The sequence below is a fragment of the Lissotriton vulgaris genome, chromosome 2_1, assembly GCF_964263255.1.
Source record: "Lissotriton vulgaris chromosome 2_1, aLisVul1.2, whole genome shotgun sequence".
Lineage (NCBI taxonomy): Eukaryota > Metazoa > Chordata > Amphibia > Caudata > Salamandridae > Lissotriton > Lissotriton vulgaris.
In genome coordinates, this window is record NC_141687.1 from 527,165,658 (window position 1) to 527,181,804 (window position 16,147).

A 16,147-nucleotide genomic window follows, 5' to 3' on the forward strand; every position below is an offset into this window, starting at 1 on the left:
TATATCTATATTGATGATCTTTGAAGAAGGAAGGAACCATTATTGTAAAGTGGTTTGATCTGTTGCCGGCAAACATTTTATGCAATGCAAAATATCTATTTTTAGAGGCCATTCGCCTTGCCTTTAAAAATATTTGTGTAAAGCAAGGTTGAGTGACTATTTTATTGTGGGGTAAGAAGCAGTGGCACATATAGATGTTAAACAGTAAGCTTAATTAGGATGACACCAGGACTATGCTTCATGAAACTGATAAGACAAATCCACTGATTGACCTGCAGCTGGAGAGAATCAAGCGGATGCGGTCTAAGAGTGGTCAAGATGTACCCATCCATTTGTCTGATCCATTGTGTCATAGTTAGCAAATAGTTCAATTTCAATGACAGAGGAGCTGTTGTGGGCATCAAATGATGAGGACCATAGCCGATTCTGTCCTCTTTCTGGGCTGTAACACTGAGTGGTAATAATGGAGGACATTGTTCAGTTTAGCATTATCTCTTCATGATTTTGCTGTACTGAGTTAGGTCGGAAATCAGCAAGGTAGTTTGTGACAATCTTCAGGAATGTTGCTGTGTAGGTTCTTTTTGAGGGGGCATGATGTCTGCTGCCAGAGGACCAGAATGAATCCATTTAGATTTTAGAAGGAATCATTTTTCCAATCTCGGCTGTCCTAATTGAGTGAAAAGAGGAACTGTTTTATGCATGTGGCTAGGCATGGTCCAACTGATAAGGTTGGACCTCTTATTATCAAGGCAATTCTCAACTTTTCTTCTGTCTCCATGGGTTTAACAGTAGAGAGATAGATTGTAGGTGGAGGGATAATAGGATAGTGAGGGGCTTCTGGTTTGTTGGCGAAGGAGTTACCTATTTTATTTTGCATTCAAAAACCTCCGGTAAGTTTTCACAGTGATTCGTTTTCAGTGCATCTCTATTAGAGGTTCCTGGTGAATGTTGAATATCTCACTCTATTGAGTGGGGCATTCACTGATGCATATTGAGAGGAAAGCTTTTTTTTGTTGCTATGTTGTGGTTTCATGGTAGACTTTCCCTTGGTTTCCTATAGCACATCTTGAACTCTTCAGTATGTGATTTACATTCTTGACATCACAAGGTATGGACTGAACATTTCATCTCAGCTAGGTCCCCTGAGTGTTACTTAGTAGCTTTGAGATGCATTGGGTTTTCTGTTTTGAAGATTGGGGTAGTAGATTTGTTCTAGTGAATGTTATTTATGAGGGCTTCTGGGTCAGGAGAGTTAATTTAGACAGCAAATCTAAATAGTGTCAAACTGAACTATGATGATATTATGTAGTGCCCGTTTTAAGTTAGATATTGCAGATCATTCAGTAAGTCTATTCCCTTACTTTTATTTCTCTGCTCACCCCTTTACCTCCAGCTAAGGAATGGCTGGCAGAGGCTCATCTAACATTACACCAAGAGGAAGTTACAGCACTCCTGGTCAAGGAGCTATAGAGAAGGTTCCGATTTTAGAAGTAGGCAGTGTTTGTTATTCCTGCTACTTTCTAATACCCAAAATGAACCAAAGGTCTTCGACCTATTCTAGACCTCAGAACTGCCAGTGTCTTCCTCAAAAAGGAGAAATTCAAGATGCTCAAGTTGGCTGAGGTCTTGAGGAGACTCTCTGGTAGCGTTGGGCTTGCATAATGCGTATTTTCACATCCCCATCCTGCATGCCCACTGGCGTTACCTGCGGTTCAAGTTAGGCCGGAAGCACTTTCAGTTCACTGTGCTCCCCTTTGGCCTTACCAGGCATCTTGGGTGTTCACCAAGATGATGGCGGTGGTTGCAGCTCATCTGAGCAAGTTAGGAGTGTTCATCTTCCCCTATCTTGACGACTGGCTGTTGAATGCATCTTTGCCCCAGGCTGTCGTCTCCCCCTTCCAGTCTATGGCGACCTCCTGCATTCACTGGGATTCTCTATAAACGTGCTGAAGTCACACCTGACTCCTTTTCAGATGTTCCCCTTCATCTAGGCTGTTCTGGACACCACGCAGCATTGGGCTTATCTGCCCGAGCAGCGAGTCCAGGATATTCAGGCTATGATGCCTGATACCTGAGATGTCCTTTGGGGATGAGTCGTGCACCATATCAAGTTCTAAATAACATATGTGGTGCAGAGGCCAGAGCGGCTGACTCCGGAGCATGGGGCACACAGTTCGATGCAGGAGCTCAGCATCATGTGAGACTGAGCAATAGGTCACCTAATCTCCCTGACAAGCCCTCCCTCCTCCCCCAGTGCCTGGATACCCATAGGGGTGATAAGTTTGCGCTTTTCAAATGTGGAATTATGATTCCGATGCTTCCGTCTCTATTCTGGATTTCGGTGAGAATGACACTGAGGCTACTGGGGCTCATTTCTTCCTGTATCCTGTTGGTAAATCATGCCAGATGGCATATGTGGGCTCTGCAGTGGGACCTGAAGTTCCAGTGGGCGCAGCATCAGGGGAATCTCTCCTATGTGGTCTAGATCTTGAAGGGAACTGCAAAACACCTGCGTTGGTGGTTCAAAAACCAGGAATGGGTCAGAGGCAAACTCCCTCCCTTCCCCAACCAGATCTCACATTAGTGACAGATAAGTCACTCCTGGGATGGGGCAGCCTTCTGAAAGAGGTGGAGAGCAGGTGACACTGGTCTCTGGTGAAATCAGGGCGCCACATCAATTTGGAGCTTCGAGCCATTTGCTTGACATTGAAATAATTTCTTCCCTCTGTAAAGGGGAAGTTAGTGCCGATGTCAACACATGATACTGCAGCAAGCGGGTGGGGTGGGATCATGGACCCTTTGTCAAGAGGTCCTGCGTCTCTGGACATGGCTAGAACAGCAGAGCATAACCCTGGTGGTTCAACACCTGGCAGTTTCTCTAAATATCTGGGCAGACGAACTCAGCCGCGGATGCCTAGCAGATCAAGAATGGGGCCTTCAATCTGAGGTGGCGCAAGGTCTCTTTAAGCAGGTGGTAGAGCCTTTGTTAGATTTGTTCTCCTAAGAAGAGAACATGCAATGTCAGCAGTTTTCACGCTGGAGTTTCCAAGGTGGCTATGGCTTGGCGACACTTTTGTCGTGAGTGGAGCTTAAGCCTCCTAAACACCTTTCCGCACTTGCTACTTCTGCCCAGAATTTTCAAGAAAATCAAGAACGACCAGGTCCATTCTGGTGGCTCTGGACTAGGCACGGGGAGTCTGGCATCAACAGCTTCTCCGAATTAGCATTGATCTCCGATCAGGGTGCCACTTCGGATCGCCAGTGTTGATAAAGTAATTGATGAGTAATAAAGCAATGAACACGCTGATTGCTACAATACATATTATTCAACTGAGATGTGTGTGGTTTTTATTACCTTTGCCCCAAGTCTTTGCTCATGAAGAAAATTGCTTCATTCTATATATATATTCAGTTCTGTAGATCTACTGATCATTCAATGCAGAAGAAAACTATTTTGAAACCCATTTGGTAACACTACTGTTATGAATGTGCTTTTCACTAAAAGGACACACCCAAACCCTGCACTCCCACTTTTGAGGCAAATATACCACTGCACCTTTAAATAATACACTTTGAGCAGCACTCCCTAAAGATGAGTAAAAGACGCAGCACTCCCTTTAGGCGAGGCAAGAAAACAAATCCAGGTGCATGTAAAATAACACACACAAGTTTATTAATGGAACATTTTAGAATGGTTGGTCAAATATATCAGTAAATGCAGATTCCCAAATGTCAAGTGACTAAAATGTACAATTAGAATAACATGCAGTATATACAAGTAGCAAAGAGTAGAGAATATATATACAAAATGGTTAGGAACACCTCACCTATTGATTAAGCAACACCCTTGCCAACTCAAGCTGGGGGAGGCCTTCACCAGCCCAGGAAGGAGCTCGATCAAGACTCCAATGCCATCCCCTCCACAGCAATATGTCTATTCTGTGGTGAGCTTCCACCTGGCCCCCGAAGGCTACCAGCTTTAATACCATTAGTCAACGTGAGGCGAAACTTCTAAAAACCTCGCCCCCTTCTCATGAGAAAGAACCGAGCTGGCTGTACCAGTCTGTGTCAAGGCCAAGACGGAGGCTAGCCAAGCTCCCGTATTTTGACTTTGAGGCAGAGTTGCACATTCTATGGATAATATCCAGTTCACTCTGGTCAGTGAAGAGTGAAAAACAAGTAAGGAGCAGAAACATGCCCTCCCCACTTTGCACCTATGTGCGAGCAGCAAGGCAAAGCCAGAAAACAAGATGACATGAGGCCATGTCGAAGCCAGTAGTAACCCAAACAACTTGCAAACACTGCTGTGCACGCACAAAAGCTGAAGCAAGGCAAAGTCAGAAAACAGGACCATCCTACATTAAGGCCAGGGCACAATAACACGCTTAAGTCAGTTAAAATGATGGTAATTGAAGGTCATCTAGGGTGCCAAACCACAAGAGTGCCTCTTTTACTACAACTAATGATCTGAGTCCAAATATGTGCTAGAATCTGGAAAATTGTAAACTAAATAAATATTTCAAGGAGCAGTTCTGCACAGCTTTACCAATCTGAGTACACAATGGGTATTTTCTAAAGCCCAGTACACTTTCGCTTTCAAAATCATCTACAACTATTTGACCTTTATTTCCACTCGAGAATTTCCAATGAGTGAACCTAGCAGTGTATTGTAATTTATTTTGTAGGTCAGCGTTTTAACACTTTGTTACTCTGTTCAAAGGTAATCCCGAAAAAGCATCAAATGGAAACTTTCCAGACCCCCTGCGGCCTATCTACGTGTGCAGTGAAAGGTGATGGCAGTGACCAGCATGCTACAAGCTCAACAGTGACCGAAAATAATGGATTTGGTCAAGATGACATTGCTGAAGTTCTGCGGCTCAACGTTGGAGGCTGTATTTTCACTGCAAGACGGGAATCTCTTTGTCGTTTCAAGGATTCAATGCTGGCAGCCATGTTCAGCGGCCGTTTTCCTCTCAAGAAAGATGAACATGGTAAACAAGAAACAAAAGTAATGTATTCAATTACCCCTAAGTATTTTTGCAAGGCTGTGCTCCAGGTCACTTCAACCACACAACATTAATTATGTTACAGCAATTGGGAGACCTTTCATGTCTATAAAGAATGTGTCATTTTTCCTCTTAATACTCAAGCTGTGACATTCCTACTCTACATTACATTGGAGGTCTGTCATCTCAGTGCAAGATACTTGAAGCAGCGAATCTGACTGAACACATTAGTAACTAACATAAAAGCTGAAGATATTTCTTTTTTTTATTCATAATACTTTCATCCGAATTTGCACTGTAAATTAACAGTTCCCATCTGTTAAATACCCTTTTCCACACTTAAAAGGTTTGTTGCAAGTTACATTAGTGTGCCGAGACCGTATAAACTTACGGCTTGTGACACCCTTCTAGCATATGTTTGAGGTAGGGACTCCTTTAAAGAATCTTAAATGTTTGCTGGAATAGGTTAAACCTAAGTTCATCAAACGATCTTCAACCATTCTGAACTTTTTAACATGTTATTTCTCCTGTAGGGTTATTGTTTAGGGTAAGTCTTTCTCTTCAGTATGTTTTTGAATTGGGAGTTCCTTGTTCTATTCTCCCACTCTCTCAACCTTTCTGTTTGGTGGACCATTGCAATGTGTACCCCAGACTTATTATGGGAACAACTGTTATTTATTGGGGCTTTAAAGGATGCCACTGTGGAAGTAAGATACGTTGTCTTACGTTTTTCAGTGGGATAGCCCAGAACTGCTAGTTAAGTAAAAATGCGTCTAATCTAATTTCAGCGCAATGCAAGGTTTCCTCATCCTCTCCTCAGACTTTCAATGTCCTTTCAGTCTCTCCCGGTCTTCCGCTGCCTCCCATTTCTCTCCTTCTTTAATCCCCGCTTTCCTCCCACCCATTCTGTTCTTCTCATGCTCGCCCTTAGTACAGTAGGATGTGGACTAGGAGGACCTCTGAAGGATCTGCTGCTAATCTGTTGGACACCATTTGAGTAACCAGCACCATTCAGCTGTTGCTGTGTGCTCTGTACCAGCTGCATCAGTGAGCATTTGAGTCAGCACAAGCCTTGTAGAAAAAAGTGGAAAGTGGGTGAGCAGGAGAGGGACATACACTGGCTTAGTGACAATGGGAAATAGAGATTAGTAATTTGTGCTTTTAGTTTTGGTGACCAAAAATATCCTGTTTTGTTAAAGTGGTGATAAAAATGCTAATCGGATAGGTTGGCAAACTAATCCAAAAAATGATTGTCAAACTGTACTAATCGGGTTTGAAAACTGTTCCGTGCTCTTTGGCAGAAAGCACAGTATAAAGTATTTTATTGAATATGTCTTAATTCTCTCATTGTCACTATCTTCATCAATGGTTGCTTAGTGTATAGCCAGAGAATGGGCAGGGGCCTTCATTTATTCTTTTCACATATGTCACTTTCTTTTGTACATTCAAGATTTTGTTTTGTGAAAATAGGGCTTAAGTTGTTCTCATGCATTATACATATAAAGTCCTTAAGCTATGTTGTTAGAGTACATTGAAGCTCAGTAGCTGCACATATGACGGGATCCAGTTATCAAGTATAATGATCCAGAAATAGCTCTTGTTGTTAACATGTTCTGCATCACACATGCTGGGAAAGGGGTCTCTATTTACAATTGCAGTCAGAACATTGGTATCTGAAATCATACTGCATAGTTGCTTGTTAACATAAGTATTTAGTCCATTTAGTCAAAAGTAATGCCTACGCTGCTGTGAATACCACAATTCTGAAGAGAAAAAAGATGTATAACTTTAATTTTTGGGTTCCGCTTGATGGGTTAGTTTAATAAACAATTTAATCCTCACATATTTCACGTAATGTCTCTTCAGTAAAACTGAGAGTTCCCATTACTACAAAAGAGCTTGAAGCCCCAATGATGAAGAGGTAGCTGCAGTGAGGAGCAGACAAACTTCATGTCTAACATAAAACACAGCAATTTTAATGGAACATAGCTTTTTTGCTTGCCAATATTTAGATCTACATTCCCATATTTGTGCAGTAGTAGTAAATTGTTCCTTGTGTTATCTTTATTTGTATTTTTACTGTTGTAGGTGCTTGCCTTATTAATCGGAATGGAAACCTCTTCAGCTACATTCTGGATTACCTCCATGGGGAAGTTGCGGTTCCTACAGACCATCAGACTCAGATTGCACTGCAGGAGGAGGCTGATTATTTTGGGATCCCGTATCCCTATAATCTCATCGACCATTTGGCCAACGAAATGGAAACGTATTGCGTTAAGTCAAGTTTAGAAATTAAAAAGGTATTTGCACTAATTTTATTTAACTGTCTTTTACCTGGTAATATAAAAAAGCACATTTTGTTTAAAACAAAAAAAAGATTGTTTTATGTGTTTAAGTATTTTAATAAATATATATTTTATTTATTGATTTGAACAATAACACAACATGAAGTGCTGTAATATCATTTGACTGGATATACTCAATTCTGTATCAACTGTGTCCAGTACGTTGTATACATGCGTGTTATGGCACTCATAAGTTATATGGTTCAAATAATTAAGTAGGCTACATCTAATATCAGTGACTTGAATTGGAGGGTTTGCAACGGAAGTTGTTGTGGGATGGTAGACCGCGTATAGCATTGGCTAAAATGACGCTCCCGTGGTATGATGGGGGGATAGCTCTCCCTGATATCAAAAGATATTATTGGGCATCGCAGTTGGGGGCTATTAATCATGGCACGTACGGGCCTGTGTCGGATCCCGGCTATGCCATGGATAGATGGATACTTCCTGGAGGCAATTACAACAGAGCGTTGTATACTAGGTCTGTGGAGAAGAGTTTGACTGGGCCAACTAGGACGGCAGTGCGGATATGGCATGATGCTACTAGCTAGCTTGGATGGAAAGACCGTTTGACTTTAGCAACCCCGCATTTCGGCTCTGAGAGGTTCGGCAGACTGTGGAATACAAAGGGTTTTGACAAATGGGATCTTATTGGCATTTCCACAGTAGGCGACCTCTGGGTGAAAGGAAAGGTTAAATCATTTGTAGATTTACAGACTGAATACGAATTGGGAGAGTCATAATACTTTCGATATGCACAGGTTCGACATGCACTGACATCGGTTTTCCCTGAGGGGGTGGAGATACTTGAGACAACCCCATTGGAGGACCGTATATTGGATGGTTATCTGCCTGATAGTACCATTTCCCTTGTCTATAAGAAGCTGATTAATCATAGAGCGGACCTTTTGACACAACTACGGGATAAATGGACCCGAGACGGCCTAGAACTTGATGATGAGGACTGGCAATCGGCGATCTCCTCACCAAAGGAGGTCGCGATTCCAGCACGACTGAGATTGGTTCAGCTTAAAATACAACACAGAGTATATGTTACAGGTCCTCGTTTGGTCCGAATGGGTTTCACGACAGATGGTTTGTGTCAGCGGGGATGTGGTCACTTGGGGACATTTCTCCATATCATATGGGAATGTCGATATGTGGTTGAATTTTGGGGTAGGGTCCACGGAGTGATGCCAGAAGTGACAGGGGTGGCTCTATTACCAGAAGCTAGGCGATGTTTGTTGAATGTCTGGGAGCCGACTGATCTCAATACGGCACAAACTCAGTGGGTGACTTTGGGGGCCATGATTGCTATACGGAACATAGCACAGCAGTGGGGGTCCCAGAGGCCACCCGCTATTGAGGTGTGGATAGAAAATATGGATTGGTGCATGTACCGGGAGAAAACTGTGTATTTGGCTCGGGCCTCCCGAGGAAATGGAATAATGTATGGAGCCCGTGGAATCGATACAGGGGGAACATATGTGTACCACCTGCTACTGCAACCTTTGATGTCCCACTTTCCCCCTGACCCCTCATTATTGACGCTGACGTTGTATCTCTTCAGTACCCTATCCTCCTCTCCCCTCTCCGACCTCAGTTCATCACTAATTGTATCATATGTTGATATTGTGGACGACCCTCGTATGTTCTATGCACTCATGTATTCTGTGGTTGCCTTGTTTTAATAAAAAGAAATATAAAAAAAAAATATATCAGTGACTTGACCAGTAGTTAATAGAGGTTCACCGCATGTAGGTGTTATCAATAACAGTACAACTAGACCTCTGATGATTCTCAACAATTAGTGTAGCTTATCAGTCGCCCACATTTTCACCTTCTGGTTCCCCTGTTTTCTTACCCACTAGATAATGCTGGTATAATCCCCTGAAGCTTTTAGGTCAGTTCCGAGGGGGCAATAACTCATTAGGGGCCATATGTAGGTGAGGCAATACCGGTCGGTAACGGTGACCGGTATTTAGGGATTTGAGATGTAGGAGGCAGGTGTCAAGGATTGGGTAATTTACTGAATCGGTAATTTAAGGAATCTGTAAATTACCAAATTCTTAAAATTCCGATTCAGTAAATTACCGAATCCTGAAACCTATGCAGGAGGCACTCAAGTGAGTGCATTTTTGCATTCAGGATTTGTTATTTTCCACCAACTATAAGTTGGTGGTAAATACCGAATACCTTAAAAAAGCATTTTTTTGCTTTTTTGTCAGTGCCATGTGGCAGACATACATGCCCTTAGGCCATGTATGTGTGCCACATGTGCACACATGCACGATTCAGGGGTGCAACAGGGTGTCAATGTGCCACCCTGCCACCCTTGGATATGTTCCCCCTATTACCGATTCGGTAATAGTGAATGGCTTCCCATTCATTCCTATGGGCCTCCAGGCCCATAAGAATGAATGGGAAATACCGAATCGGTAATACCGAATATTACCGATACGGTAAAATTTACCGAATTATTACCTACATACTATTTACCGATTTTCAAATACCGAATCGGTAAATAGTGGTTACCTACATATGGCCCAAGATGTAACCGATTGTGTATAACAATAAAGCATGTCTGTGATCCACTCATCTATTGTCAGCAATGGGCCTTTAGCCATCGCATCGCCACTCTACGTTTAGCCAGTAATAACCTCATTGCTATCAGTTTCCTTATGCTTTTATCCAATTTCATATAATAACCTAGTAGAGCGAGCAGCGTATTAGGTTCAAGGGTATGATCCGTGATCTCACTGAAATATCTTCCTCCAGTTTCTCAGAATTCCACAGCAGTACCTTGCATGTATGAATCCAGCTACTTGCTCTGGGCAGCGGTGGCATTCTGCCAAGTCTCGCTGTCCATATTTGAAGAGCTTCTCTGGCATGTAATACACTCTATTTATATATTTAAAATGTACTTATCGATGTCTACTGTTTAGGGATATGCGTTTGGTGACAGTGCAGCAATGCTGCCAACTTTTATCACTTAGATCCTTTTGCCAGTCCTGTCGTACATTCATTAGCTGTGATTTTTTTGGCTTCCTGTGCATAACTGTACAATCTGGTCACTAACTTTTTGGCGGTGTTCGCATGTATAATATTAGTGAGCATTGGCATCGCTACTGGTTCCTGCAACTCGTCTCCCAGTTGGTCTCGCCAAGCATGCCTAGTTCTGAGGTGTTGAAATTGGTCTAGGAGCTATAGAGCCATCACCTCTTTTAGTATGTCTTCCCACTTACGTACCACTCCATTGTGGAAGAAGTTGCCTGACTTCAATATACCCAACTTTCGTAATGTCGGAACTACTTCTCTTTCTCTTCCTGTCGGGAACCAGGGACACCACTCCAGTAGGGTTGATGGTGAGTACAGCAGTGCGCCTGTCTGTTCCTCAAGCAAAGTTTTCCGTACGTTGTGGAGTTTAAGGAGCCTAGGACAGTCTATTGAAGGTATTATAGACCACCTAAGGGAGAATGCCGGGGTTAGCAGCGTCTCTTTCTATGTACATGTGTGGCAATGCCTTCGGGCCATGCATCCAGATATATGAATGAGAGGCTTGAGCTACCCTATAGTACAGTTCAAGGTCTGATGTTTAGGCCTCCCATGCCGTATGTCAACGTTGGTGTTTCCCACCGAACCCTCGGCTGCTTGCCAGCCTAATCATCAGGGATCACAGTACAGTTAATGTGTGTCTTGGCAGTGTCATTAGTATATTTTAAGAAATAGGAATCAAGGCGGAATGACCATTTTCATAATAGAAATACGTCCAAGCTGTGAGGGGCAGTCAGATCCATCGGTCTATGTCATCCTCCAGTTTAGAAATATCCCTCCCAAAATTATTGGCTAGTACTATTCCAGGGTCTTTGTGAATTTGTACTCCTAGGTAGCGTATTGAGTCTGTTGACCATTGCATGGGAAAGTCCAGCTGTATCGAGGTAATGTGTGGGGTTCGAGGAAAAAATATGGATTTTGACCTATTGACTCTGAGACCTGACAACTGCCCTAATTGAGTTACTTTGATGAGTATGGGGTTAAGGTGCTTCTTGGGGTCACGGACATATATCAATGTACCTTTTTCAAAAACACAATATGGACAGTGGACCACTTTTAGCACCCTATAAGCACCAATCCATCTATTACCAATATATACATTTAGGTTGTCTTTCAGATAGCGTGCAGTTTTCAGAATACTCCCTGTCCGGAGAGTATATCCCAACAGCTTTGGGAAGCACAATGTTACAACAAGTTCCGAAATGCACCACTTCGACAGTCAGATTTACACCATGTGTCGGTGAAGGAGTCTATGTTCAAAAGAAATAATCCAAATAAGAGAACGCTGAGTCCGAAATTGCAAACCGGTATCGGCCGGAGAAGATTTGGCGCGTGTATCGTGGAGACACCAACTGGGGGCATCGAATGGGACCCCAACAGGTAACTACCTGAATGTGACTATTTCGCCAGAGCCGATTAGGGATCTACGAATCTGAACAAGTGACAGTGAATAATACGTATATTCCATACACTTTAAGGTTATTATCCAGCAATAAACTGCACAGCCTATTGTCACTAAAGATGAAGAAATGAAAAAATAGAAAAAATAGAAAAAATAGAAAAAACAGCAGGAAGGCTTTCGCAAGGAGCATTTCTTTTGGAAGATATAAGGTAACTACCTTTTTTGAATTTGACATCTGGTGACCCTACTCAGTCACCAATATCCAGACATAGGATACAGATATTTACGGCAGTTTGTGATCCCGGCTCCTAAAATTTCTACATTCGTCAACTACCATCACGCCCTGAAGAAGTTCCGCTTGACGGAACGAAACGCGTTGGCTGGCTTTTCAATTGGAATATTAAAGGAATCCTGAACACTTGTTTGCAATTTCGGACTCAGCGTTCTCTTATTTGGATTATTTCTTTTGAACATAGACTCCTTCACCGACACATGGTGTAAATCTGACTGTGGTGCATTTCGGAACTTGTTGTAATATATCAATGTACCATCTTCAAATGCCAAAAGTATTAATCGGTACCCAGGGAATCTCAATGCCCTATGCCCATGGTATTCCCTTAATGCACACAAGAGGTTCTGCCACAAGAGCGTATAGGAGAGGGGATAGTGGATACCCTTGGCAGGTTCCTCCCATTACCCATGGCAGGTTCCTCCCATGATAACTATAGAGCGCGGAACAGTATTGCCCACCCGCACTCTTGCACCCGGTACTGTATATATAGCACCATGACCAGTCGGGCAAATATCCCTCTTACCCCAATTCTTCTCAGGGCTCCCTTCATGAACGCCCATTCAACGAATTGAACGCCTTTTCTGCGTCTAGGAATACTGCTTCAGCTCTAACTGCTGGGTTAATCCTTTGAAGCGTCCCAAATATAGTTCTAAGATTATAGGTAGTATTGCGCCCAGGGACAAAGCCAGCCTGCTCCGGTTGTACAACCACGGGTATTTGGGGGGCTAGGCAATTAGCCAGGATTTTGGCAAAAATCTTGGTATCTCATTTAATTTTTTTTGTTTTTGTTTTTGTTTTTGGAAGACCTTTATTTCACATTTGTCCATCATCATACAAGGTGTAGTGCATGGCCCACATAGGGGCGAGTCAAATATTCAGGAATCAGAGTTATTCGGTATGGATGACACAGCCATTTAGCTGGCAACCCGGGGGTCCAGCGGCATTATACATGGTGGAAGCAATATTGTCATTTGGAATTGTTCTTAATAAGTGATCGGTCTAATTTTCTCTTTTTTGTTGGGGGGTGTAACAACAGTAGAAATGTGTCATTCAGTCAAGCATCGTGGCCGTCGCTGCTTATTCCCCGGGATCTCACCTAGGTGTATGTAGAACTGCATAATTGCATAGTAAAGCGCGGGTCCCGGGGTGGTTGTGGGCCTGTCTCGCGTTTGCAATGCTCGACCGTGTATGACAATCAGTGTGTGGTATAGCTCACTGAGGCATAAAACTACCGGTGAAGGCTCGCGAGACCAGTTCGCAGCCCTATAAACGACGTCCATGTGTGTGGCAGTAGGGCGTGCACACTAATCCTCAGGTCCCAAGCACAGCGGTCAGTCAGTGTCAGAACAGGCGCACTTCGCCTTGCCGCGTGTATGTCCACTGCTTGCGCCGGAGCCCTAAACGTCCGTACCTCTCCGTACTCCAGATGTAGCATGCGTTTAGTAGTGTGTTGCCGCCTAGTGTTCGCTCTGTCCTCGGTGTCCATATCGAGAGCTAAGTACAAGTCTGGTCGGGGAACTTGACCAGCAGGTAAACTATCCCCCACGGGCTATAACGGTAGGGGAAAACTGGGGTCGAGTAATGTATTGCGGTCAGGGAGTGAGTGGAGGGGGGGCGCAAAGAAGAAGATCATCGTATGTTGCAGTGGGGGTTAGCAGCCGTCCGGCAGGACGCAGAGGGGCCAGGGTTAGGATGACAGAAGCTGTGTGTGGGGGGGAGTTGCGGGGGGGGGTAGATAGTGCACACCCGGGCAAGGTCTCTGTTTGTGTGTGCGTCTAGCGTATCCATGAAGCAGGCGAAGGTCGCCTTAGGACATCCCCTGTTCCTGACAGGCCTCCTGATATGTCTGGAGGAGGTCGTCCCAGAGCTGGGCGATGGGGAACTTGCGTAGTCCCGCCGTTTCCTCTCTCAGGAGCGCGGCACTTTCCGCTCGCGCCCAGTTGGTGAAGGACGCTCGCCAGTGCTGTGTGCGGGGGGGGGAGAGCAGATTTCCAATGTTTGGTAAGCAGGCGTTTGGCCGCGATGAGGCCCATGTCCCAAAAGCGCGCTTGCACTTTATTGGACTTAGTGCGTTTATATAACCCCAGAATGCATGCTTCCCAGGTGTGTGGTAACCTCTCCTCGGCTCCATGCGTGAGGAGCTTCAGGACTCCCTCCCAGTATTCCCTCACCCCAGAGCAGTGCCACAGCATGTGTAGTAAATCCGCTCCCGGTAGAGAGCAGCGTTGGCAGGCCGCATCCGCAAGCGGGAAATACCTATTGATTTTATCCGGCGTGGGGTATGCGCGCTGGAGCAGGTAGTACTGTATAATCTTAAAGCGGGGGTTTCTAGGGATGTTGGTCGGTCCCGCCAAGACCATCGCCCACTCCTTATCGGTCCAGTCCCTGCCCCTGTCCGCCGCCCATTTGTCACGCAGCGGCTGTGTGGAAGGTTGCGAGTGTGTTTGTAACGCCTGAGCCAGCCAATGTATGATGTGCGATCCGTTGCCCATGACATGCAAGTACTGGATATAGCAATGCATCAGGAGTTCTTCCGTCATGTCACCCCAGGAAGCTGTGAACGTGCGCAGTAGCGACGCGTGTTGCAAGAACTGCCCTGCCGGGAGATCTGCGCTGTCAGCCAGGGCTACAAAGATAAGCAATTCTCCCTCAGCGTACAGGTCGCTCAACGTGTCCACCCCCGCCTGTGCCCATGCTTCCAGGCGCGTTTCCGTGAGGATTCCGTCCGGGGTCGGTGTGTCCAGCAGTGGTATGACCGGGGCATACGGCTTGGTCGCTCTGGTAAGGCGTAGGCACCTCAGAAAACATTTCCGCGCCACCGCCAAGTGCAGCTGGGAGGGGCACCGTGTGTGGGTGAGCGGGTGAAACAGCGTATTGATCTGTGTTTGCGTCCATGCAGCCTCATCCGAGGCAGTATCCTCAAGATATTTGCCACTCAGCCAATACGCCACCCATTGCGTCTGTGCCGCAAGATAATACAGCTCTAAGTTGGGGACTGACAATCCTCCCGAGTCAGTTGGCATGTACATCTTCGTCAGCGCTACCCGCGGGCGGCCACTGCTCCATGTAAGGTCGCGGAGGAGCACCTCTAGGTCTCTAAATATCCTGGTTGGGACATATATGGGTATGTTCGCGAAGTAGTAGAGTAGCCGGGGCAACACAATCATTTTAGATAAAGCTATGCGGCTGGGGACATTAAGCGGGAGGGTATTCCAAAAGCGGACTTGTGCCCGTATCGAGGCGATCGTCCTAACGAGGTTCCCCTCTAAGATATCCAGTGGGTTCCGATAAATCTGTATTCCCAGGTAGCGAAAGGAAGTGGGATACCATTGTAATCTGCCACCGCCTAGTCGTATGTCGCACTCGGGCGTGTCCGGGCCAAAGGGGTAGGCCCCAGATTTGGACCAATTGACCCTGAGGCCCGACATCTCCTCAAATGCAGCAAAGATGTCAGTGAGAGAGGTGGGGATTGCGGTTATGTCTCTGACGTACAGGAGCAGGTCGTCTGCATACAACGACACCGCATGCAGACCATCCACCAACGGAATGCCCCAATGTGGCCCCTGTGCTCTGAGAATCGTGGCCAGGGGTTCCATGGCCAGGGAAAATAGCCGCGGGGACAGAGGACAGCCTTGTCTAGTGCCCCTATGCACTCGGATGGCATTGGAGTGTAGCCGGCTCGTGCGCACCCTGACTGATGGTCTGAGGTACAACAAGTCCACCAAGGCCTCGTATCCACCTCCCAGTTGGAACTTCTCCGCGACCGCTCGTAGGTACGGCCACTCCACGGAGTCAAAGGCCTTCTCTAGATCAAGAACGAGGCATCCCGCCCTGGGCCATTGCCGGATAGCATATTCCTGCACCCGGAAGAGACGGCGGTTATTGTGGGAGGTGTGGCGCATTGGGACAAAGCCATTCTGATCTTGATGCACTAAATTAGGCACATGGGGAGCCAGCCTTCGGGCTAGTGTGGAGGCCAGTATTTTATAGTCCGTGTTAAGCAGCGCCAGGGGGCGGTATGAGCCCACCCTGGTGCCGTCCTTGCCCG

The 16,147-nt window shown here is 45.4% G+C and overlaps 1 protein-coding gene across 3 annotated transcripts in view; it reads left to right on the forward strand.

The window, feature by feature from the left end:
* KCTD18 (potassium channel tetramerization domain containing 18) overlaps positions 1-16,147 on the forward strand; it is a 317,171-nt gene that overhangs the window by 63,448 nt on the left and 237,576 nt on the right. For all 3 annotated transcript variants that reach the window (XM_086955463.1, XM_086955462.1, XM_086955461.1), the window contains exons 3-4: positions 4,721-4,991; positions 7,095-7,306. In XM_086955463.1, the coding sequence (XP_086811589.1) occupies positions 4,742-4,991; positions 7,095-7,306 (462 nt within the window). In that variant the 5' untranslated portion in view covers positions 4,721-4,741. The remainder of the gene's footprint in view (positions 1-4,720; positions 4,992-7,094; positions 7,307-16,147) is intronic.